Genomic DNA, 25655 nt, shown 5'->3' with positions numbered 1-25655 from the left:
CATATGGCCTTTGAAATGTTAACATTCTTCCTTCTATTTTAGTCCCTCACACAACTTTTACTGGATGATGACTGTCCAACAGCGATTTTTCCAAGCAAACCTTGTAAGTGGCAATTATTTTACCTTAGAAACACAGAATCTACCAAAATGCTACTTAATTAAGTTCCCATATTTCACAATTGATGAGATTGAGGCCAAGAATGGTCCTCTGACTGGCCTAAAGTCCCAGAGTTGATTAGCAGGGAAGTCAAAAGTAGAACTCATCTCTTGGCTCCAGCCAAGTACATTTTCGCTGGAATTCTGTGATTTTTTGAATTTTCCTTTATAAACATACAAGAAAAAGATTGAAAGTTGCAAGCTCAGTCGGATTGATCATTTGGTGCTTTGGAAGCACGCGTAAACACACACACAGATACGCTCATATACAACCACTCCTGATTTTAGCTGAAAACTTTGTTCAGAAATTGCCTGAGGAGTAGGGGGAGGACATATACTTGTTTTTATCACTTGAAACATTTATATATATTTGGAATTAGTCAATATTTTATTTGTTTAAAATTATAAACTTTATTTAAAGTAATACTCTGGACAAAATGAGGCCAGGCATAGGGGCTCATGCCTGTAATCCCAGCACTTTGGGAGGCCATGGTGGGAGGATTGCTTGAGTTTGAGACCAACCTCAGCAACATAGTGAAACCCTGTCTCTACAAAAATTTTAAAAATAAATTAGTGAGACACGGCAATGTGCACTTGTAGTCCCAGCTACTTGGGAGGTCAAGGCGGGAGAATCACTTGAGCCCAGGAGTTGAAGCCTGTAGTTAGCTATGATTGTACCACTGTACACACCCTTGGCAACAGAGTGAAACGCTGTCTCTAAAAAAATAAAAAGGAAACGAACAAAAAGAAATAATCACTGAGTTTTCTTTCTCATGGATATAATCCTAATTACAAAAAAAGCTTTACATTAAATTGTCCATCACATTTAAAGTGTCAAAAAAAAGAAAAAGAAAAAAGAAAGAAATACTCTACTATCCAAGACCAAGAGAATACTTAAATTATAATGTATTCACTAAATGAAATATTTTATAATTATTAAATATAACTATTGGAATAACATGCATGTGTATGTTATAATGTTAAATAAAATTCAAACTGTTACAAGCCTTATAATGATAAACATGTATAAATTAAGACAAACAAATAAACAACAACAAAAAAACCTCTTCAAAGAAAAAGATTGGAAAGAAGTATACCAAAACATTAAGTAGTCGTTTTGGGACTGGCAAAACCGTGGGAAATTTCTCTCTTCTTTCTTTTTTCTATTTATTCACTTTTCTACAATGTATATATTTCTCTTAAAATGGAAGAAGGGCATTAGTCATTAGTTTGAGTAGATAGTCAAATACCCACTGAAGTAGCTACCACCAAACATGTCTTACACACTTCCATCACTCTTTGCTGAGTCATAAAAGACCTTGAAGCAAAGATGTAGGTCCCATGGCAACAGCACTTACCAGGAAGCTCTTAGCAACAAATGTCCACACCCAAAATCAATGTTATAAATTTTTATGCAAAAGGATAAAAATAAATCATTAGTAACAAAAGATATAATAGGTATAAAAGTATAAGACATAGTCCCTGCCCTTACAAGTACAGTTTGGCTAAGTCACACAAGATAAAGTGTACACTGGGGATACAAAAATGAATAAGGCGTAGTCCTTCATAGTCTAGTGAGAAAGACATTAAATGTTGCAATCAATTTGTGTTCCTCCTAATATAAGATTAAATAGCACTCAATGGAATAGTATGCAGATAATAAAATTTGTTCATTAAAGAGTTCATAAAAGGAAATAAGTAAGATTAAAACAAAGAAGGGAAAATACTGCATGTCCTGTATGATTTTGACTCTCAAAAAATATTTATTGTAGAAGAAAGACTGGAAAGAAATTCCCCAAAATCTTAATATAGTTCACTGTAGGTGGAAGGACTATGTATAGTTCTATATTTTTAAAATATTTTTCCACTTTCCAAATATGTAATGAACATATTTAGTAATGAAAACTAACAGATTGGATGAGATTATCCAGAAAAAAATACATGAAACAAGGTCAAGGGAACCTCTAGATAGGAACACTCTATTTAAGAAGTAGAAAGGGAAAGAGTGCACAGAAATATGGGAGGACAGGAGAGAGAACCTGACCATGTAAGCCAAGAAAAGAGAGTTTGAATATGCCAAGGAGTATCTACCATGTCAAAGGCTCGAAAAAATTAACTCATTCATTCCTCAGCAAATATTGACTTATTTCTACTGTGTGCCAAGACCTGTGCTAGGTAACAGGTCTAAGCAGGATGAAGACTAAAACATATCTGGAGGTTTTGACAATTCAGAGGTCACTGGGATCACTGGGAGGATAATTTCCACGAAGTAGTGGGGCCAAAACTATGATTAAACTGAGGGCATAGAAGCAGCTGGTAAAGGCTACTGTGTCAAATTTGCCACAGAAAGGAAGGGAAGAGAAGTAGAAAGGTGGGGTAGGTAAAGGAATCAGCCGTGTCCTAAGTGCAGCAGAAGCTAGAGGTGAGCAGACAAGAAAATTCCTTTTAAGCCAGGGAAGTCGGGAAAGGCTTTAAAGAGATCTGTTTCTTCTTTCCCCAGCTCAACTGCTTTAGTATTTTCAGGTTTAAACTACATATGAACCTATGCAAATCAGTGATGCTTCTTATAAGAAAAAATATATGAAAATGATCCATTTCTGATTTTCCTTACTTCTTCCTTTAAAATTGGGGTTTTAAAATATTTTTAGAAATAAATTTGTAAAGAGGCAAAGACTCTAATCAAAATAAGAACATAGAAGATTGAACAGTGATTTTACTTTTCTTAGAAATCATACTGGTCTACAAAGTGTAGGCCTCTTTTGATAGCTTCAGAATTTCCATTTTCAGCTCCACTAAAAAAACTGTTGTAAATGAAAAAGCTGGGAGACAAATTGTTAAGAATTCACAAACAAAAATTTAGTTATTTTAGTAGCCTAAAGTTTGAGTTGGTTCTTATTTCCCAAGGTATTATTCACTGATCCCCAATTTTCAAAGTTTTACTCAAGTAGTTCCTAATACATATTTTTAATAGTAAAACTAAACTCATCCAGTCATACAAGTTAATGTGGCCTTTCTACTAAAATGTGCTGCCATGAATTATATGCATCATTACTCTTTTAAAATCTTTGATGTGCATTTTATTTATGACTACTTGATGAATATACCATGTGTAAAATAATCAAGTTTAGAGTGTAGTTTCAGAGTGTGATCATATTTGCTTTCTAGTCTTAGGACCATTAGGAAATCGTATCATCAAGTAACAGGCAATGAGCTATCTATATTGAGAAATTTGCATGCCTAGCAAGCATTTGATTATATACAACAGGAAGCTTAAGAAAGGGAGGACATCATGAAAGAAGCAGAAAAATGATTACGATAATTTTAATTTATTTTTACAGTTCTCCAGAGATGTTTCCCTGACTTCTCTACCAAAAATGGCACTTTAACAATAGGAAGTCAGATCGTGTTTCAAGATGGAAATGGAGGGACAAGAAGTGTTATCGAACTCAGGGATGCTGCGAAGTATGTGTGTTTACATTCTGATTTTCAGTTTGATGCATTTTGTTATTGCACTCAAGACTAAAGCTCCTATCAGGTTAAGGGTTATAGTAAAAAGTCAATATATATATATATGAAATATCTATATAAAAAATATACATATACATAAATATATGTATATATGAAATATACATGTTACTGTGAATTAAAGAGCTTGATACATATTCATTAAGAAGAGCATGTAAGGGAGAACCCAGAATCATTTAGAAAGAATAATGATGCTTTTTTCTGTCTCCCAGGCTGGAGACCAGTGGGTCCATATCTTGGCTCACTGCAACCTCCACCTTCTGGGTTCAAGCAATTCTCCTTCCCCAGTCTCCTGACTAGCTGGGATTTAAAAAAAAAAAGAAAAGAAAAGAAAGAAAGAATAATGATGCTTTTCAAAATGGTTAAATCTTTCATTATCAACAGGTATTGAAGTGTGACATAAAGAAATGTATCGGTGGCATATCAAATTTCTATGTATTAAGTATAATGCAGTAAATTCCCCACATCCCTCAGCTCTACACACATGGTGCTCCATGTTACTGGAAAATATATTTCCCTGTGTGCACGTATACACATATGTGCACAAACATAAATGTACACAGTATATCACTGCTTTGCTCAGTTGTTGAATTATAGATAAAAAATAAAGATATTCTAAAAATTTATCTTAAAAGACTTTAGCAGTATAATTAGTATAGTTAGTTCCTGCAGATTTAGAATATAATAGCAGCATGCGCGATTTTCAGAAATATAAATTGGTGTAAAAGAAATCTCAAAATAATAATACAAATACGATTCCATTGATATAAAAGTCAAAAACAAGCAGAGTTAAATTTATCTCCCTGTGATGCATATATAATTAGTAAAATGAAAAAGAAAACTTAGGAAATTATTATCACAAAAAGAATAGTGGTTACTTAGAGGAAGGGAGAGGTTTTGCAATTGGGGCACATGAAGAAGGGGTTGACAATGTTGTAGTTACATAAATGTGTTCACTTTGATAATTCATCAAATTGGACACTGATGATTGTGAAATTTCTAGTATGTGTTCCATCACGCCTTACTGTCAGAATTAGGAAGGGGAATTAAGGATGATGTTCATTCTTGACTATGGGTTTTTCAAGTTAAAAGCTAATCTTATCATTTAAGTTCATTTCTTACAGTGAGGTTTCTGCAATATTGAGGGAATGTTGCATACAGTGGAAAAGGATTTGTTCACCATTCTTGAAAACCATGTTCTCTCTGTGTGCAGCTATAGCTACCTTTGCAGGTTTACTGAAGTGACATTTTATGTATTATTGTGGCTAGGAAAAGAGTCACTACTGATAGATGGTTTCTGAAAACATGCTTTCAACAGCACCTTGTAGAATCCCTTTTATCATAAAAAGAACATTTCTGTTTAGTGGTCATCAAAAAATAATTGATTTTTTTTCCTTCTTTCAATGCAGTGGTATCAATAAACTTCTTGATGCAAAGTCACTTGGATTGAAAGTGTTTGAAGACTATGCAACAACTTGGTATTGGATTCTCATGTAAGTGAAAACACATAGATGTTTCTTCTGCAGTCCCATTCTGATTTTATCTTTGTAGAACTCTTTCTTCAAATTTTCTATTTTTATTCATGAATAAAATAAATGTATTGGTGGCATAACAAATTTCACTCAGATGTCAGTTCCTGCCATTTTATTTTTCAGATGAGGTGAGACAGGGAAAATATATTTGGAAATATGCCCAGTGTCAGCAGAATGTAAATTTTAATTGTATTCACTAAAGTACTAATAAAAGTACTGATGAACATGTACTTCAAGTCACATGGAGCAATATCTGCAGGACTTCCGTATCTGTAATATTCATGTGCTTCTCATCACATGCTACTGTGGATGCAGGATGGTTTCTCAGATTCTTTTTTCTAATTTGTCCCTCCCTTGACTTCAAAAGGGTAGTTCCTATTTTTAACACATCCCTTTCACATAATGATTGGTATTCATCATAACCAGAAGTCATTGTAGTTATGAGAAGCTACATAGCTACATATGTGATACATAAATATAGATGTACAGACAACAAGGAGGGGGAGATGTAACATTTTCAGGCATAAGAGTTGCATTCCTAGAAAAGTTAAGGAAATGTAGTCACTGCACTGGCATGGGTAAATGTGTGACCCATTTAAGACTGTCATTACTGTCTGGCTCTTTTGTCATCCTCTAGTGCTTAAAAGCTTCCATGGTTCCCTAATGGTCAAAGACTAAAATTAAAACTTTTCCAGTTACTTCTAAGGCCCTTTAAAACCTAGCCCAACTTAGTTTCTCAGATTCATCTCCACCCATGTTTCTTGGTTAACACTATAATCTAAATATATCAAATAACATGCCCATCCCTAGACTATCAAATCCCGTAAATTTCCACATTCTGTTTCCTTTCCTGGTATTGAGTCCTGGGCAACTGCACCTCATTTTTAAAAATCAGCTTTAGTATCATTTATAACCTTTATTATCTTCCCCAGATGTAATTACTTACTTCTTCCTATGTGTTCCTCATATCCATCGTTGTGTGTACATGTGTGTGTTTACACACCTATAAATACACATACTCATCTTCCATATAGCACCTACCATTCTGTGTTTTATTTACCTTGCCCTTTCCCTCTGATAAAGTATGAACTTACAATGGTAACTATGTCTAACTCATCTTTGTATTCCTAACTTCTATATGAGTCCTTGAACGTATAGTAGACGCACAAAAAAAAATGTGGTTCAGGAAACAGTAATAAAAACACTAGTGGAGCAAGATAGATGCATGTAACTATATGATGCATAATAAAGTCTAAGTTGTATTTTGTGTGAGATACTAGTGTGTGGTGTTTAGAGCTGTAAAATTAGATCTTATTATGAGACTTTACTCATTTTGATGCTTTGTCCTAAACAATTACAGTAATTAATTTTAGTATGCTAGGATCTATCTCCAGCAGAGATTGCAGTCTATTCTTGACAGTATTTAAATTGATTCCCCTATTGTCAGACCCAAATGTCACTAGATAATTTACATGCTTCTTCTTCATTTGGCTTTTTCATACCTACCTGAACAAGTGTACATTATGATAGATTATCTTGCCTACCTCACCCCCAAAACACACACTGAAACCCTGTCTACCCAGGCACTACTCATAAGAGTAAAACATGAACATCTCCCTTTATTTTCAATTCTTCTGCTCTTGCTTATTTTTATAAATATAAATCTAAAGTATTGATATACTTGTATCTAGTGTATTTGGTTATAATTTTTATGTACAAATTTAAAACACATAGAATAAACAGCTTTATTTTTTGTTTTGTTTCCTCTGACATTTCTGAATACTTCCTTTGGGCTATGCCATGGAATAATCTTTCAACCATATTGAATGTTTAAGCATTAAAGTATCCATGATTTTAAGAGGGAATGACTTCTAAAGTTGAAAGCATAGGCTTTGCAAGACCTTGATACTTCAATACTGTGTTGCCATCTATCCAGTAACAGTAATTATTGAGATTTTTTTATAATAAAAAGATAACACTTGAGACAATAACCTAATAAATATACCATGCTCTGTCTGTTGCTATGTTTGGAAACTTACAGATAGCACCAGACATATCAATTCTTAATAGAAGAGTCAGCCAACTTTCTGATCTTAATGAATTCTCTTTGAGGAAATTACATCAGAAGACTCCAATGTGACCTTAATGTGGGTATATGGGAGGAAAAGAAGCTTCTCTAGTAGTTCAGTCAAGCTCTAAGAAGAAATTAAAACTGACGGAAAATAGTCATGTTGCTAATTGCTTGATAAAGTCACATCTCCCTGGAGACGCAGAAGCCTTATCACGGTTCCAAATAAGGGCCCACAGATCACTGGGGACCTGGAATAGATGTCTGCATGATGTAAGGCATCACAAACTCCTAGAGATAATTAGACCATAGTGATAATGACTACAGCATCATGGGCTCCGGGGATGGCCAGTTATTTTTCTTATCTTTCTGCCCCAAAATGATTCTCTTACTTCTAGATAGCCATATTACACCAGTCACTAAGTAAATGGAACAGAACAAATTCATCATGAATATATTTTACAATTTATGACCTAGTAGGTAGGTAGGAAGGGAAAAAATAAGACATGGCAACTGTCGCTAATAAATAAAAATTGTAGGTTGGAGAAATTGTATTTTTCCTTGAACAATGACTGATACTAGACTTCAGTTTACCCAGGTACAAAAAGATGAGTTCTGTATAAAGTCTCTGATGGTCCTATTCTTTCATATGAAAGTCTTAATGGAAATCATTGTTTATGCTTTTTAACATTATTAATGTTTCTATAGCCAGGTAAAATAAAAGAATTTGAGAATAATTTTGAATAGAAAAAAAGTTTTGTCTTGATGTTTGTAATATGTTATGTTTAGCACACTTGACCACTGTGTTTGTTGGGGGTTTTTTCTAGTGGCCTGATGATCGCCATGGTCCTTAGTTGGATATTTTTGATACTTCTGAGGTTCATAGCTGGATGCCTCTTCTGGGTCTTCATGATCGGTGTGATTGGAATTATCGGTTATGGTAGGTATCGCGCCTCTTCAAATTGCCAAATATCAGAATAATCCTTTTATTTTCAATTGCTGTTATCAATTACCAGAAAGCATTTGTTTTCAGTGGATCTAATTATTCTTTACCCTCAAGAAAGCTTTAAACTTAGAAAAAATATTTCATTTTGCATATATTGTCTGTAACTTTTTCTTCCTGTATCTTTGGGGGAAAAAAATGCTGTCAGAACGTTTTACTCTTTTTCCTACCAGCCTTTAGTCTCCTGCCTCATGGATACTAAGAAGGAGGTAAAAAGAAATCCTTTTAGATTAATGAAAAACATTTCAGACAACTTCTTTTATTTCTTTAATGTTTCTATCCGATCAAAGGCCAGGTCTGCAAAGTTACGAAAGTGTGATCTATTTTTCTCTTTCAACTTGGTATGTTTAATCCAGGTTATGTCACACGGTTAATAATTGGTACTCCATAACGAAGCATTGCCCTCTAGAGGCAAGTATTCTGAATTACACTATTGTATGGAGAAGGACAGTACTGTCTGTGGGAGCTAAATGATGTGCAGGAGATAAATAATGAGTACATATGGACGTAGAGTGTGGAGTAATAGACAATGGGAACGTGGAAGGGTTGAGGACTGGAAGGGTGTGGATAATGAAAAATTATTTAATGGATACAATGCATGCCATTCAGGCGATGGATACACTAAAAGCCACTATGCAGTATACCCATATAACACAATTACATGTGTACCTCACAAACTTATACAAATACAATTTTTAAAATCAAGGTTGAAATCTAATCACAAACTTGATCTCCCCAAAACAATACATATCAGGTATAATGTGAGCTCTATATATGAATTAAAGTGTCTCACGTGGAACAGTATATACCACCTATGGCAGCTTCCTTTCATTCTTCTAAAAAAGGTATGAGCCTATATATTATATGACTGTTTGAGATGTTTCTATTTAAAAGAATGATTTCCCCTATGGCACCATTTGGACTGACAACAGTTTTATGGTCGTAAACGTCAAAAATAACACTCTTATTTCTGTCATTCAATGAAGAAGAGCTATACATATATAAGAATGCAGTTGAATCTGCAGGTTGTGTAGTTAGCCTGTGTTCTAATCCAGCTCCGTAACATACAACTGGGTAACTTGGGAAGTCTGTTGGTGGTTAAAAGACCCTGTATTCTCATCTATAACATCAGCACAATAATGGTATCGTCATCTCAGAGGATCTTAAGGATTAAATGAGACAATGAATATAAAGCTCTCAGAGCAGTACCTGGAACACAGCGGACAATCAGTATGCATTGGGTTATTGTTATTACCCTCCTCATTATCTCCAATGAGTTTTTAGTAAATCATTTGGTCTTCTCAGGTGTTCCCTATCTGCTCCTGCTGTACAGCTCCTCTTGAATCCCACCTGGGCTTCTTGTTGAACATAGCCAGGTAACAAATAAGAGGCGGATCAGTCTGGTTGAGGAACACAAGAACCTCCATCCTCTAATCAGAAACTGAAAAAAAAAAAAAAAAAAGTCGTTTAAATGTCTTGTTTTTGTGTTCCTGCTTAGAGCTTAAAACAATCTCTGCCCTTTGCCACTGGAGAGTCTGGGCTTGTGAGTCAATCATTCTTGTATTGTCATCAGGAAGGAAAGGGCAGTAAAGTCTGCTATTGACTTAACTGATGTCTTAAGCAGCAAGAAAAATCTGAGATTGGCTGTAGTGCAATTTTGACAATGGCAAAAAGGAGAAAAATGGTCAACATATAAAAAAGTGCAGGTAAAACAACCAATTTCCGCTCCCTATTGACTCCCTAGATAGTACTAACCCAAAAATTAATGGTGTGGGAAGTAAGCTTGATGGTATTTATTGAGGGAGGAAATATCCAGTTAGGTTGAGGAGTGTCAGAAAATAAGACTATATGTAACTGACCTCTGCTACTATCCTGGACAATTGACTTTCTACATATCATGAGAAACCAATTTTTTCTACTGAAATTTCCTACTGACAGCAGCCCATTTACTAGAGCAAATAACAATGTGAATGTGTCATACTGAGCAGAGAAAAAGCCAGACTACTTGTGGGCAGATGTTTATGAACAGCAATGGAACAATTCTCATTGGCCAGAACAGGTTAAGAGGTATACAGGAGAAGACATAAAACACTTTGGTTATGAGCATGTATTTAAGGTATGAAAAAGGCACAATCCCACATTCATCACATATGAACTGTATGATCCTCTGCAAGCATAGTTTCTTTAATCCAAAGGTTTCTCAATCATATAACAGGAATCTGTGACTACTAAATAATGCTTATAAAGTACTTAGATTTTGCTAGCATATAGTAAATGTTCAATAAATAGTGTCTATTTTTGTTGTTGCTGATATTGTTGTTATTCAGGAATATTACTGAGGAAAGAGGACTTGAAGCCCAGAGATCATAATTTTAAAAAATCTAGGACAAGAGAGAGAAAGCAAAGAAAGAGAAATTGGAAAATATTGTCTAGACTTTCACATAGGAGGAAACTAAATTGTCTGAAGGGCCTTCTTGCTATGAAATCATGACATTAAAAAGAGTATTGCACTGTATTGTTTTATATAATACATTGTTTTGATAAACGTTAGGAAATAAAGGAAATCTCCTCCAAAGAAAAAAATAACTCATGAGCTAAAATCAAAGTGGGGAACCAAGCAGGAAGCACAGGTGAAACACTGGGTAACCCATAGCAGTGCTGGGATCAGGAGACTTAGACCTGAGTTGGCAGCAGAACAGGGGATCACACCTGAAACTCCTGGAGTAAGCCTGGGATCCTAGAAATGTCTAAAGTGACCCCAGTTTGTAAGTACCCTTTGACTGCCAAAATAAACAAATGTAAATCTCCTCTAGATGAAAGTTTCCTCAATTAATGTCACCAGATTCAGATCAACAAAGTCCGAGACTACCTGACCTGCAAGAAAACAGTTCTGTGTGAAAATCAGTGGATACTATAAACATGAGATTGAGGTCTCCAAGAATTTAGATATGGGAATTAATAGATATAGAACATGTAGCCAGGTGCAGTGGTTCACTCCTATAATCCCAGCACTGTGGGAGGCCGAGGGGGCCAATCACTTGAGGTGAGGAGTGGGAGACCAGCCTGGCTAACATGGTGAAAACCTGTGTCTACTAAAAGTATAAAAATTACTCGGGCATGGTGGTGCACACCTGTAGTCCCAGCTACTTGGGAGACTAAGGTGGAAGAATTGCTTGAACCTGGGAGGAGGAGGTTGCAGTGAACCAAGATCATGCCACTGCACTCCAGCCTGGGCAACAGAATAAGACTCTGTCTCGAAAGAAAGAAAGAGAGAGAGAGAGAGAGAGAGAGAGAGAGAACATGAAATAACCATGCATGAAATGTTTAAAGAATTGAAGATAGAATCACAGCCGGACGCAGTGGCTCACACCTGTAATCCCAGCACTTTGGGAAGCTGAGGCAGGTGGATCATGAGGTCAAGAGATCGAGGCCATCCTGCCCAACATGGTGAAACCCCGTGTCTACTAAAAAAAATACAAAAATTAGCTGGGCATGGTGGCACACACCTGTAGTCCCAGCTACTCGGGAGGCTGAGGCATGAGAATCGCTTGAACTCAGGAGGCGGAGGTTGCAGTGAGCTGAGATTGTGCCACTGCACTCCGGCCTGGGTGACAGAGCGAGACTCTGTCTCAGAAAAAAAAAAAAGTGAATTCATTCATTCATGGACATGGAGTATCATTTATTCGAAGCTTGGACAACAAAAATAAAAATCAACAAAAATGTCCAGGCATACATGAAGATGAGTCATATAGAACTTTTCAAAATAAAAATGTTATATTAAAAACAAATTGATAAGCTAAACAGCAAAATAGAGAATTAATGAACTGAAATATGAATCTGAAGTAATTATCAAAAATATAGCAGAATGTGACAAGGGGACAAAAATATAATTGTGTGGTTCAAAGAAATAGAAAATAGGTTGAGAAGGGCCTAACATATATCAACCATGTTTGAAAGCTCTTGGCTAAGAATTTGCCAGAACTGATGAAACCATGGATCCATAGATATAGGAAGCCCTCATTATACTAAGGAGAGTAAAGGAAGATAAATCCATATCTAGTCATACGTTATTCTGTTTATTCAACAAATATCAATTGAACAGCTGCTGTGTACAGACACTATTTTAGACTCTTGATGTACAACAGTAAAGGAACAAAGGTTCTTACTCTCATGATGCTCATAGCCTAAGTAATATATGTATTAGAAGGTAGTTATTGCTATGCAAAAAAGAAAAGATAGAGCAGGTAAGGGGAGATTGAGAGTGCCATGGTAGGGCAAGGAGTGAAAATGGCGGTATTAGTAGGAGGAGTTTTTTGGGGAAAATAAGAAAACACTTGGAAGCAATGGAGTTAGACAGTCAAGATGAAGAAGAAGTTCCAGACAGTGGGTGCAGCTAGAGCAAAGGCCCTATAAGATCAGAGTGTGTTGAAGAAATGGCTGGGAGCCTGGTGTGGATGGGTATACTAAGTAAAGGAAAAAATAGTGGGAGAAGAGGTCATAAAATTTATGAAGGGGACTAGCCTTACAGATTATTATAAAACCTAGGCTTTTACTCTGAATGAAACAGGGAGGCAATGTAGGGCTTTGGGTAGCAGAGAGATGAGATATAATGATTGATCTAGTCCCTGTGTTGAGAATAGACTGTGGTGAGGCAGGAGTAGAAGCAATGAGACCAGTAATGAGATGATTGCAGAAATGTATATGCCAAATGAGGGAAACTCTTGAGGGTGGCCATACATGCTTTTATTTGTATAATAGCTGTATTTCCTGATGGTTTGAATGCAGCTATGAGAGAGAGTGAGAAGAAGGAGAATGATTCCACAGAAATATATGAGATGTAAGAAAAGACAGTGAACAAAGAAAATAAATTAGTAAGCATGTAGGTAAAGCTAAAAAAACTCTGCCTGCATAAAATAATAATTGCTTTAGACATTGGACACTAGAATTATTATTTTATGCAGGTAAAATTTGTTTAGCTTTACCTACATGCTAACTAATTTATTTAAAATGTACTTAACAAAATTATGGAGAAATAGAGTGATTGATTATTGAGTAACTAAGGTCTTGTATTTCCTTGTTAACATATTGACTCTAGGCTCATTAAAAAAAAAAAAGAACAGATTTTCAAGGTAACTTATTATAAAAATAGAGTAAATTGCTCAAAACCAGTAGAGAAGAAAAATGGAATATAAGTAAACAAACAAAAAATCATCAATTTTAAAAAACAAGAATTGGAAGAAAAGAAGTACAGACACAAAGTAGAATACAAAAGGCAAAATCATAGAAACAAATATAAATATATCAATATATAAAGTATAAATATGTTAAACTCACCAGTTAGAATACAGAGATTGTCAGGTCAGATTAAAATATACACATACAAATTGGAGCTATATATTATTTATAAAAGTTATAAAACATATAGGGAAGTAAAACATTTGCAAGTGAAGGGATGGAAAGAATATACTAACAATCAATAACAAAAGAAAGTGGAAGAAGACAATAATATCAGACAAAATTTTAGAATGACAGTGTTATGAATAAAAATGATTAAGTTCACTAAACTTGTTGTATCTATTAAAATAACCTCAAAAATCATAGAATTGCAAGGATAAATAAATAAGTGGATAATAATAAATTAGTATTGGGTATAAACCTTAAGGGGAGTTTTCGATGCATCTTTCTACTGAACAAATACATCATGATGTCCTACTGATGGACATTAAGGCCATTTCTAGTCAAAAGGACATTTAAAGCCAGATGTTTCCATAATTATCAAGACAAATACTGAAAACATTTATATCAAATATAGTAGCACATTTAGACTGTTGGATTCAAATAAAATATTTGCTGTGTAAATATGTGTCTTGCCTTTGCAGAAATTACATGCTGATCAGTTTCATGTAGATATGTATGATGAGCACATATAGCTTCTATTTCAGAAAATCATATTTTATATTATTCTGTTTTTCTTTCTTTTTCAAGGAATATGGCACTGTTACCAACAGTACACCAATCTTCAGGAACACCCACGTTCTGTATTAACTGTCTATGACATCGGAATTCAGACTAACATAAGCATGTACTTTGAACTGCAACAAACATGGTTCACATTGAGTGAGTATTTTAAAAACTGGTTTCATTAAAATTGTAATAATGACAAAACATCTTTTTGTCTAAAGGAAAACTTGGGTTGGTATAACCTGTTAAATGTATTTATCACTAGTGTTATAAAAGGTAATGTGTCTATAATCCTCTAACTATAGTAAGTGGAAAAGTCATTGAGGAAAATTTATTGTATAATCTAAAAAAACACTTCCTTACAAGGACCTCAAGACATTTGCCTTCAAATTAAAATGGTTTAGTTGTAGACATTCAGAGGCATTAACTGGATATCTAAGAAAGATGTTTAAAAAGAAACAAATGTTTGATTTTTCTAACTTATTTATTTATTTATTTATTTAATTTTCTGAGATACGATCTTGCTCTATCACCCAGGCTGGAGTGCAGTGGCACAATCATGGCTAACTTCACCCTTGACCTCCCAAACCCAAGCAATTCTACCACCTCAGCCTCCCAGGTAGCTAGGACCACAGATGTGTGCCACCATGCCTAGCTAATTTTTTAATTTTTTTGTAGAGATGGGGTCTCCCTAGGTTGCCTAGGCTGGTCTTGAATCTCTGGGCTCAAGTGATCCTCCCACCTCAGCCTTCTAACATGCTGGCATGAGCCACTGTGCCCAGCCTCAAACTTGTTTTTAAAAAAGAAAAAGGAAAAGGAAAAACAAACAACCATTTTTTCGTAACAAAACATTTAAACCATTTACAGGAATTATGAGTAATAAATATCTGAAAATAAATTTACATTTTTGAAGTGTTTCTTCAAGGTTTTTAATTTCTTAAGGATATTTTTTAATATTAACAAATTTAAATATTTATTTAAATGTAATAAAATTTTTTAAGCAGGATGATTTCAGAGATGGTTTTAATCTTATATTCCTAGAATGGTGTTATTACAATGCTCCTTGTAAGATTCGTGTTCTTTAATCAAGATTTTCAAAATAATCTCTGACTACATGTTGTTTTTTAAAAAAATCATCTTTATATTCTTGAAGTTAGAGAGCCAGACGAGACACATTCAAGGCAGCCTGGTAAGAAGCCCAGAAAGAACCTCAGAAGGGAGCAATATCTCGGTGGGGCATCATGATTCCAGGCATGGGTCCCATTCCCACCAATTTGAAAACCTGACTTTGCCACTTCATTTGAGGATCCTCAGGCTTTCAAGGACAAGCTCATGTTAAGTCACCAAAGCACCCTATATTTGTTTACATCATTAGGATAGTCTCCTGGTGACCAAAGTGTAGATATTTTCCATATAGGACACTACCTTCCTGGGATCAGAGCACCTGGAAAGCAAGATTACCAATCAGAAGCTATTTTAGCAAAGGGGCTCAGACGGCGGTGGGAGATGCTTTCCTCAGACGATGCCAACCTTGATGACCTAGCTGAGCAGCACAGATGTCCCTCCCAGATTCCTTCTCCACCACATTTAGTTTTTCTCTTAAAAAAAAAAAAACACTCGATCAAACTCCAACTTCTTACTGTTTGGCTTCTCATTTCTAGCTCTCATGCAGACTAATATCCTTCACTGACATCTTTTTTCCAAATACGTTATAGAATTGTTTCATTTATAACTTTTTAACTGCAAAAATCAGGCATCCTCATCAGGATCAGGGAATTGCACCCTCATCATTTTTGCTGAATTTAAATGATTCCACATCTCTTCAGCAACCCACTTACTGTTGTCTATTATTTCTAAAGTGACAAATGTCACCCATTATGTATTGAAACTTCTAGTTTTACTCTTGGATGGATCTTAGTTACAGGTTCTGTGCCCACCCCCTGCTGTCTCATAAGACCCTTCCACACAAGCGCCATTGAGGTGATCAGAATCTGCCATTGGAAAAGTAAAGATATGTACCTTTAGGAAAATACAGAGCTTATTAGAATTTTCAATTCTAGGGATACTGAAAACTCAAATAAGCCTCCGCTTTCGTAACTCACTTTTCAGACTTTAATTGATTACTTGCTCTGTGTTTGGACAAAATTCTAGGCACGAAAAACAAAAGCATATATGTGAAATTACACTCATTAACACAAACACTGAAAGTAGGCAGAGTTATAAATACCAAAATTGTAATTTCATGAGTTCTACTTTGTGTTCAGAGATGGTTCTATTCACATTTCTGCTATTAACTATGAACTCGTGTATATCTCTTAGCCCCCAGGGGCCAGTCTTACCCTTTGTTAAGTTACAGTTATACTGATGACTCTATAGGGTATCAAATATATTTATATTATTTACTCTGATTCAAACAAAAGGAGAGATATAGGATAGTCATGTGTTGCTTAATGAGAGAAATATGTTCTGAGAAATGTATTGTTAGGCAATTTTTTTCATTGTGTAAACATTATAGAGTATACTTATGCAAACCTAGATGGTATAGCCTACTACACTCTTAGGCTACATGTAATAGCCTATTGCTCCTAGTCTACAAGCCCATACAGCATGTTACTCTGCTGAATACTGTAGGAAATTATAATACAATGCCAAAAGTTTGTATATCTAAACATAGGAAAGATACAGTAAAGATATGGCATAAAAGATTTTTTAAAATGGTACCCATGTAAAGAGTGTTTACCATGAATGGAGCTTGCAGATCTGAAAGGTGTTCTGGGTGTCAGTGAGTGGTGAGTGAATGTGAAGAGCATTACTGTACACTACTGTAGACTTTATAAGCACTGTACATGTAGGCTACAGTACATTTATTAAAAACTTTCTTCAATAATTAACCTTAGCTTACTATAACTTTTTACTTTATAAATTTTTAATTTTTTTAACTTTTTGACTTTTATAACATTTAGCTTTAATTTTTGACTCTTTTATAATAACACTTATACAAACAGCTGTACAAAAACATTTTCTTTCTTTGCATTCTAATTCTAAAAGCTTTTTCTATTTTTAAGGTGTGTTTTTTTTTTTCACTTTCAATATATTTTGTTAAAAATGGAGGCACAGACCAGGCGTGGTGACTCATGCTTATAATCATAGCACTTTGGTAGGCCAAGGTGGGAGGATCGTTTGAGCCCAGGAGTTCAAGACCAGCCTGGGCAACAGAGTGAGACCCTGTCTCTATTTATTTTATTTAAAAAATTAGAAACAAAAACCAAAAATTTAAAGACACAAATATATACATTATCCTAGACCTACACAAGGTCAGGATCATCAATATCACTTTCTTCCACCTCCACATCTTGTCCCACTGGAAGGTCTTTGGGGACAATAAAAAACATGGAGCTGTCATCTCCTATGATAACAATGCCTTCTTCTGGAATATTCCTGAAAGACCCACTTGAAGCTAGTTTAAAGATAACTTTTTTATAGCAAGTAGTGGGAGTGCACTCTGAAATAACAAAAAGTATTGTGTAGTAAATACATAAAACAATAACAAACTCATTCCTTGCTATTATCAAGCATTATATGCTATACATACTTGTATGTGCTGTACTTTTATATGACGGTCAGCACAACAGGTTTGTTTACACCGACATCACTCCAAACACATGAGTAATGCATTGCAGTATGATGCCACTGGGCAATAGGAATTTTTCAGCTCCATTATAATCTTACAGGACTGGCATTGTGTATGCAGTCCATTGTTAACCAAAACATTGTCATGCAGTGCATGACTGTACGTAAGTTCAAAAGACAGTTATATTTCTCTAATGTAATTATTTTGAGTGTGCAATTTTATAAAGGTGGAAGTTAAATATACAGTTTTTAACAGTGCAATGTCCTAATATAAAGTGATTCTTATATGTATTATCTTTATAGGTTCATTCAAAGAAGATAACAATTTTAGCATAATATGGTTACACGCCACAATTTTGGGTTCTAATTAGTGTTTTAAGAGAATAAAATGTACATGAAAACATAAATACATAGTATAACTAAAGGAAGATTTAGAAGTGAGATGATACACTACTAAGATATTCGTATACCTCTGGGTGAAGTTCTACTTACTTGGAGACGGTAACTGATGTGTGATGTGTCAGAATTTTAGTAATATAATAATAGAATGAAATAATGAGCTCTCCATCAACAGAACTGTTCAAGCATGAGCTAAATAACCATCCAGCAAGGATGTTAGAGACTGGATTCTTTCACAAGTGGGAATTTAAGTTTCCATTAAGTTCCTTTTACAATTTTAGATTATTTTTCTTGATTTTAAGATCCATACCTTTTACTTTTTAATATTTCTGAAATCAGGATGCATCTTAAAATTATTGAATAAACATTTAATGAAGTGTTTCTTTACTTTTCCCAAAAAGTTATTATTTAATTAAGGATATGCCTTAGAAATGAGGAAATATAATAATTGATGGTATTTGGCGTCAAGTTTAAAAAAACTAATTCAGGCTAGCCGAAGAGAAAAAAAAACTGGAACAGGCTGAGAGCAAAGCAGACGGTATTTACTGTAAGAATATAGAAGTGCCTTGTCAAACTCAAAAAAGCAGAAAGCTAGCTGGACTTCAAAGTTTATTTGGAGTCAGGAAATGAAAGCCAAAAAGAACCCAAGATTTCCTCTCCTTGCTGTCTTGCTTTATACATCTACACTTTATTCTTTCTTTGCAGATTCACTTACTTCACATAAAGATGGTTTTGACACAGTTTGTATAACCTACAATTCAAGATTTATAAACTTCAAGACTAAATAAATTAAGTTTACTGAACTAGGTTCCCTTAGTTTCAATTCTAATACTTACATTGGCCAAGTTGGGTTAAGTTTACACCCTGATTCCATCAATGGTGGCCATAGTGCAAAGAATCACAATAATGGGACAGCCACGAACCTGCCCTGCCAGCCAGCAAGGACAATTAAGAGGCATTATGAGGAAAGTGAACAGCTCAAAACATGTCTTCTGTATATTGTCTTACTCAGTGAATTAAAGGCGAAAACATCTAAAATAAAACTACCTAAAGCAGCCCTTCCCTTTCTCCATTCCTATTTTCTAAGTTCTACAAATTGTGTGAAATGCTTTTATGGATGAGATGAACCCTTTCCAAAAGAGATGTTCAAGCTCTTGCTAAAGGCTTTAATCTAGATTTCATAGGATTTTGTGAAAGTTAATTTCTAAGATTGGCATTTTTGGAGAGATAACACTGCTTAGATTATGAGGTGTCAAAATTGGCAGAAATAATCATAAAGTTCAATCCTAGCATTTGCAGGGAAGGTTTGTTTCCATATCTACTTGTATTACAGACTGATTTTTTTTTCCTGTTCAAAGTGATAATACTCTGCATCATTGAAGTGATTGTCATCCTCATGCTGATCTTCCTCAGGAATCGAATCCGAGTCGCCATTATCCTGCTGAAGGAAGGAAGCAAGTAAGGCCCTTAATGTAGAAACTCGGCTAAAGTGTATCAGTCAGTAAAATCAGTCACTGTCCCTTGCATAAATATCTCACCTATTTTCCTTTTAAGATCACTTTTGGCTGGGCGCGGTGGCTCACGCCTGTAATCCCAGCACTTTGGGAGGCCGAGGCAGGCGGATCACCTGAGGTCGGGAGTTTGAGACCAGCCTGACCAACATGGAGAAACCCCGTCTCTACTAAAGATACAAAATTAGCCGGGTGTGGTGGCACATGCCTGTAATCCCAGCTACTTGGGAGGCTGAGGCAAGAGAATCACTTGAACCGGGAGGCAGAGGTTGTGGTGAGCTGAGATCGTGACATTGCACTCCAGCCTGGGCAACAAAACATTTAAAAGAAAGCATCTTCCATTCAGGCAAACTTGTTCAAGTTCACACTCTACCACTTATTAGAAAGATCACCACTAACATGTCCTTTAATATCCCCAAGCTTCAATAATCATAGGGTAAAAAAAGTGTAAAACCTATTCAGTCTATGTATTAGCAGTTTTTGAACACCAAATATGTGTTAGGAGAATGATACACGTGAAAGTAAGTGACAAAGTGCTATATAAAAGTTAGCTAGATTACATGTTATATTATTTTCATACTGGGTCATATGTTCATATTAATGGTTGGGATTGTTTGCAAAACTCTAAATCACCACAGTTCTATAAAGTCAATTATATGCTATTGCCACTTCTGAGTGATGTAATTTTCTAATAGGACAACTGATTCTAGGAGCACCAGACTATACATTTCATATCTAAAGCTCATAATTTAGGAACACTTTATACCAAGAGTCATTTTTATTTTTTAAAAGTTACAAAATAAACACTAAATATTTCATAAAATTCATGCCAAGAGATAATAACGCCTATAGTTTCCACACTATTCCAAAAGGTCATTCAAGAATAATACTGTGAACTTTTTAATAATGCATGGAGGTAACTGGGAAATCATTATTATAAAGCCAACAACCCATGCTCTCCATTTAGTGTGATGGAAACTACATTGTTAATGACCAAGAACCAAATTATTTTTAACAGTCTTTAAGGATTATTTGAACAAAATTACCATAGTATTATTTTTATTATAATAGTGCCACCTGAAGTCACTGGTTTAAATAGTTAACAAGCAGTTAGTTAAACTCTCGCTCCTTCCCTCAATAACCTATCATTAACCACTGAAAACTACTGATTTTCTGTGTTTATTTCTTAAGTAGTATGATATTGTACAGTTCACTGTAACTTGCTCCACTTGTTTCACTTCTAAATGTGCATTTGTGTGAGTATATATGTTTATGTTAAAGGGCCGGTAAAACTGAAACAGGCTGGTAGTTTACTCAGGGGGTAATAAGGACTGAAATAAATAGGTGTGAGAATACAGGGTAAACCTAAGGAGACACAATAATTCACTTAACAGCAGTGTACGAAGAAAAGAGAAAACAGGATAGCTTAAATAGTGAGGGGAGGAAGGTAGCAGATACAAAATAATCTAAGCATCAATGCATTAGGAGTGATAAGATTTTCATCTTATTTCTCAATGACCATATGAAACAGTATTGTGTTTAATCCAGTGTCATATGCTGAAAAGATCATGTAACAGAAGTCATTAGAAGTAATGCAGTCAGATAGCGAACATTTCACAAGCCATGCCCTATTAGAAAATATCAAAGAAATTATTATCCTTGATAATTATATTTTACAAAATTGCATTTTAGAAATCATATTTTCAAATATAATTTGAATTTATAATTTAAAAATACATTTAACTGCAAATAGACATTATATATTCCACAGAAAAAAGAATAAGGAATTACCTGAAGGGTTGCTATGTGGAAAAAATGGTAAAATGGTCGTTTCTTCCCCAGAAGTTAGAGGATATAAGTTGCAAACAGGCAGATAAGGAAGAAATTTTTAATATCTTGATAAGAAAATAGAATAAGCCATGTCATGTAAAAGTAAGTACCCATCACTCAGTGTGTTCACCAAAGGCTAGTGAACACATTCTGAAGAAGTATAGGGGATTCCTGAATTATGGGGGCATTCCCACAGTGTAACACATGATCTTCAAGGTCTCCTTCAATTTTAAAAGTCTAAGAATCTAAACAAAAGGAAGAAATGTCATGATTACAATGTATCAAATCTTTATGGATCAGACGGTAGCAACCAAAGAGAGGAAAATTTGAGGGACTTTAGGCAGGAGTCTAACATGTGCATCGGAAAAACGCCTCAACTTACTTTTAAAAATAAGTAAATAAATAAATAAAAATGTAAAACCAACTGAGAATATGCCAGAATGATCACCAAAAAAGAGTCCGTGGTTATTACCAGTTTTCTTAGAATTAATTCAGTGTAAATCTTATTTCTAGTTTTAACAATCATTTTGAATTTCAACTATTTGTTTTATTTCAGAGCCATTGGATACGTTCCTAGTACATTAGTCTATCCAGCTTTAACTTTCATTTTACTCTCAATCTGTATTTGCTACTGGGTCGTGACAGCAGTGTATCCTTTGGTAACTGGCCTCTTTAAACCTCAGGTTCACATGACTATTCGTGAACCAGGAGTTTGTGTTCAGTGTTTTCTATCCTTGGGAAGATGAGGAATATACTAAGAAATAACTAATTTTTTTCCCCAAACTCAAAAAACGTTTCAATCTACTGATTGAGTTTCCCCTCAAATAGTTCACATTGTAGATTTGTTTTATTTTGTCTCCACATGATATTGCTCCTTAGCAATAAGCCAAGAAAACTCCTATACATTTTACTGTTTTAAGGGGCCACTCTGTGCAGCTGGCCCACATTACATTAATCTAGGCCTGAAAAATAGATGAATATTATTAAAATATTAGGCATTTTTGAAGTTAATTTCTCATGCACTTTTGAGTTGTCTGTATTATTTTCTTGTCCATTTATTTTCAATCTACCAGCAAATAGCTTATCCTTAATGGAGTCTATTCAGTTTCTTGGCGACATCAGGGGTACCCGTGTACAAAGTCATAGCTCCAGAGGGGCATTGTATACATGAAAATCAAACCTGTGACCCAGAGGTAAGTACAAGAAACTCTGTCATTTACTTACTGCAATATAGACTTCGGCTGTAATTCATTTTGTAGGTGTGGTAGGAATTGTCCCGAAGCAGAGATCCTATGCACTGATGGGGACAACTATGTGCTGAAGGGCAGTGTGCGTCAGGTAAGCAGGAAAGTATTGAAAACAGTGGGCGCAATGGAGAGAAAGCACTGTATTTCCTGAGTGTGCCTGTCCTACCATATACCCAAGACCACAGAAAGTAGGTATGGTCAACAACAACACTGATAAATGTGAAATTATAGTGGGTGCAGATTATGAGCATTTGATGAAAATTGGGATACTTTCCAGAGCTCATTAGAGAATTATATAAAGTGACATAACAGCAAATAGAGGAGTAAGAGCAGGAGCTAATGGGAAAAAAACAGGACACACAATTAAGGGGAAGAGGAAAACAAAGGGAGCTGTTATCTTGGAGTGACATTTAATATTATGTCCTTGTGCTCTTTTTTCTGAATGCAGATTTTTAATACAACTGAAATTGCCAAAGCTTGCCCTGGGGCTCTGTGTAACTTTGCTTTCTATGGTGGAAAGAGCTTGTACCATCAATACATCCCTACCTTCCATGTATACAACTTATTTGTCTTTCTCTGGCTTATAAACTTCGTCATTGCATTGGGTCAGTGTGCCCTTGCTGGTGCATTCGCTACTTATTACTGGGCCATGAAAAAACCTGATGACATCCCACGATATCCACTTTTTACTGCATTTGGGCGAGCCATACGGTAAGTTCCAGGTTGAAACTTATACCTATCTTGTCAGTTACATTTGGTGTGCTTGTAATTCAGTCTTGGCTCATTAATTCAAGTGGCAAGGTACAAATGAAATCAAAGGTACAAATCAAAATTCATGGATGCCCATTGGTTTTGTCTGGTTTTATAGCCAGTTTTACAATCACTACCCAAGCCAATTTCCTTCTAAATGCTATAGGTTATTAGAAAGAGAAAGAGATAGAGGAGGATACCAAATGCAAGATCAAGGTTTAACTTGGCTCTGTGTCTCCATTGAGCAATACAAACATCCTATTTTATGATGATAGACTATTGGTGTCATTTATGCTGATGAAGGGTAAGACAGATGTATATGGCTTAAAATCCTCTATAGAGACTTTTATATCTAAATAAGAGAGTGCAAAAGGCTCTTTGTTGTTGATCCTTCTGCAGATACCTTTTACTTGTGAAAATTATTGAATTAGCATCCTTTTAAATAATAGTATTAAGTTTTAACTTATTCTCATTTTATTTTTGTGCAGATATCACACAGGATCCCTAGCATTTGGATCTTTAATTATTGCATTAATTCAAATGTTTAAAATTGTCCTAGAATACTTGAACCACCGTCTTAAACGTAAGATTTCAGACGTCCTGACTTTTGTGAAGATAATCAATTGGGTCGGGGGTCGGAGGAGACCTGATGATTATAACTTGGACTAGGGTAATAAGGATGAAAGCGCATGTTTGGGACCTGTTCTGTTCTGAAGGAAAACCAGAGAGAGCTTGCTGAAGGAGTGGATGTCAGGGGAGGGGAGGGACAGTGGTGAAAGAAAGAGAGAAAAGGTGTGTGATCCTATTCATTAAGCTGTGGAAGCCAGAAGAAACAAATTTCAAAAAGGAGATTAAGAATTCTGTTTTGAGATGTTATTGTTGAGAAGCATGATGGAGATGTCAGGTTGGCAGCTCCAAGTCTGTAGTTCAGGTCAGGTTAGGCTTAAAATATAAATGTGGGTGTCACAGGCATAAATCTTCATACCTGATATATATTGTTTACAAACACATACACTTTGCTTGGAATGCACCTTAAAATATTTTATTATTAATATCAGAAACAGATTTGAAAAGGCACAAAAAAGCTGGAAGACTCACACTTCCTGATTTTAAAACTTATTATAAATCTACAGCAATCAAAAGAGTGTGGTACTAGCATAAGGACAGACATATAGAGGTAAAATAAAACAGAAATCCCAAAACTAACTCTCACATATAAGACCATTCAAGGAAAAAGGTCAGTCTTTTCAACTAATGGTGCTGGGAAAATGGGATATCCACATGCAAAAGAATGAAGTTCAGCCTTATCTTACATTAATATACAAAAATTAACTAAAAATGGATCAAAGAGCTAAACAAAATCACTAAAACTATAAAACTCTTAGAAGAAAACATAAGGTGAAAGCTTCATGACATTGGATTTGGTGATTATTTCTTAGTACACCAGAAGCATAGGCAACAAAAGAAAAATAAATCGAACTTCATCAAATTTAAAAACATTTATTCAACAAAGAACACTACCAAGAGAGTGAAAAGACAGCCCACATGATGGAAGAAAATATTTTCAAATCATATGCCAGATAAGGGATTCATATCCAGAATATATAAGAACTTCTACAACTCAACAGCAAAATAATCAACCCAGTTCAAAAATGGACAAAGAACTTGAATAGACATTTCTCCAAAAACGATATACAAATGGACAATGAGGACATGAAAAGATGCTTAATATCACTAGTCATTAGGGAAATGCAAATCAAAACCACAATGAGATAGCACTCCATACACATTAGAATGGCTATTATATATATATATATAAACAAAGAATAGAAAACAGAAAATAACAAGTGTCGGTAAGAATGTGGAGAAATTGGAACTCTTGTGTATTGCTGGAGGGAATGTCAAATGATGTAGTCACTGTAGAAAACAGTATAGGAGTTTCTAAAAAATTTTAAAATATAATTTTATATGACCGAGAAACCCCATATCTAGATATATATGAAAAGAATTGAAAGAAGGAACTCAAACAGATACTTGCACATC

General features: G+C 35.0%; 1 protein-coding gene across 4 annotated transcripts in view; it reads left to right on the top strand.

Moving 5' to 3' along the window:
- Positions 1-25655, top strand: part of SLC44A5 (solute carrier family 44 member 5) — a 531948-nt gene that overhangs the window by 491763 nt on the left and 14530 nt on the right. For all 4 annotated transcript variants that reach the window (XM_050805076.1, XM_050805057.1, XM_050805084.1 and 1 more), the window contains 10 exons: positions 43-103; positions 3495-3618; positions 5091-5174; positions 8109-8221; positions 14270-14401; positions 19633-19732; positions 22172-22264; positions 22721-22808; positions 23311-23573; positions 24101-24195. In XM_050805076.1, the coding sequence (XP_050661033.1) occupies positions 43-103; positions 3495-3618; positions 5091-5174; positions 8109-8221; positions 14270-14401; positions 19633-19732; positions 22172-22264; positions 22721-22808; positions 23311-23573; positions 24101-24195 (1153 nt within the window). The remainder of the gene's footprint in view (positions 1-42; positions 104-3494; positions 3619-5090; positions 5175-8108; positions 8222-14269; positions 14402-19632; positions 19733-22171; positions 22265-22720; positions 22809-23310; positions 23574-24100; positions 24196-25655) is intronic.

This window comes from Macaca thibetana, chromosome 1 (assembly GCF_024542745.1).
Source record: "Macaca thibetana thibetana isolate TM-01 chromosome 1, ASM2454274v1, whole genome shotgun sequence".
NCBI lineage: Eukaryota > Metazoa > Chordata > Mammalia > Primates > Cercopithecidae > Macaca > Macaca thibetana.
Note: the sequence above shows the minus strand (reverse complement) of the source record. Positions and strands in the feature narration are given on the sequence as shown.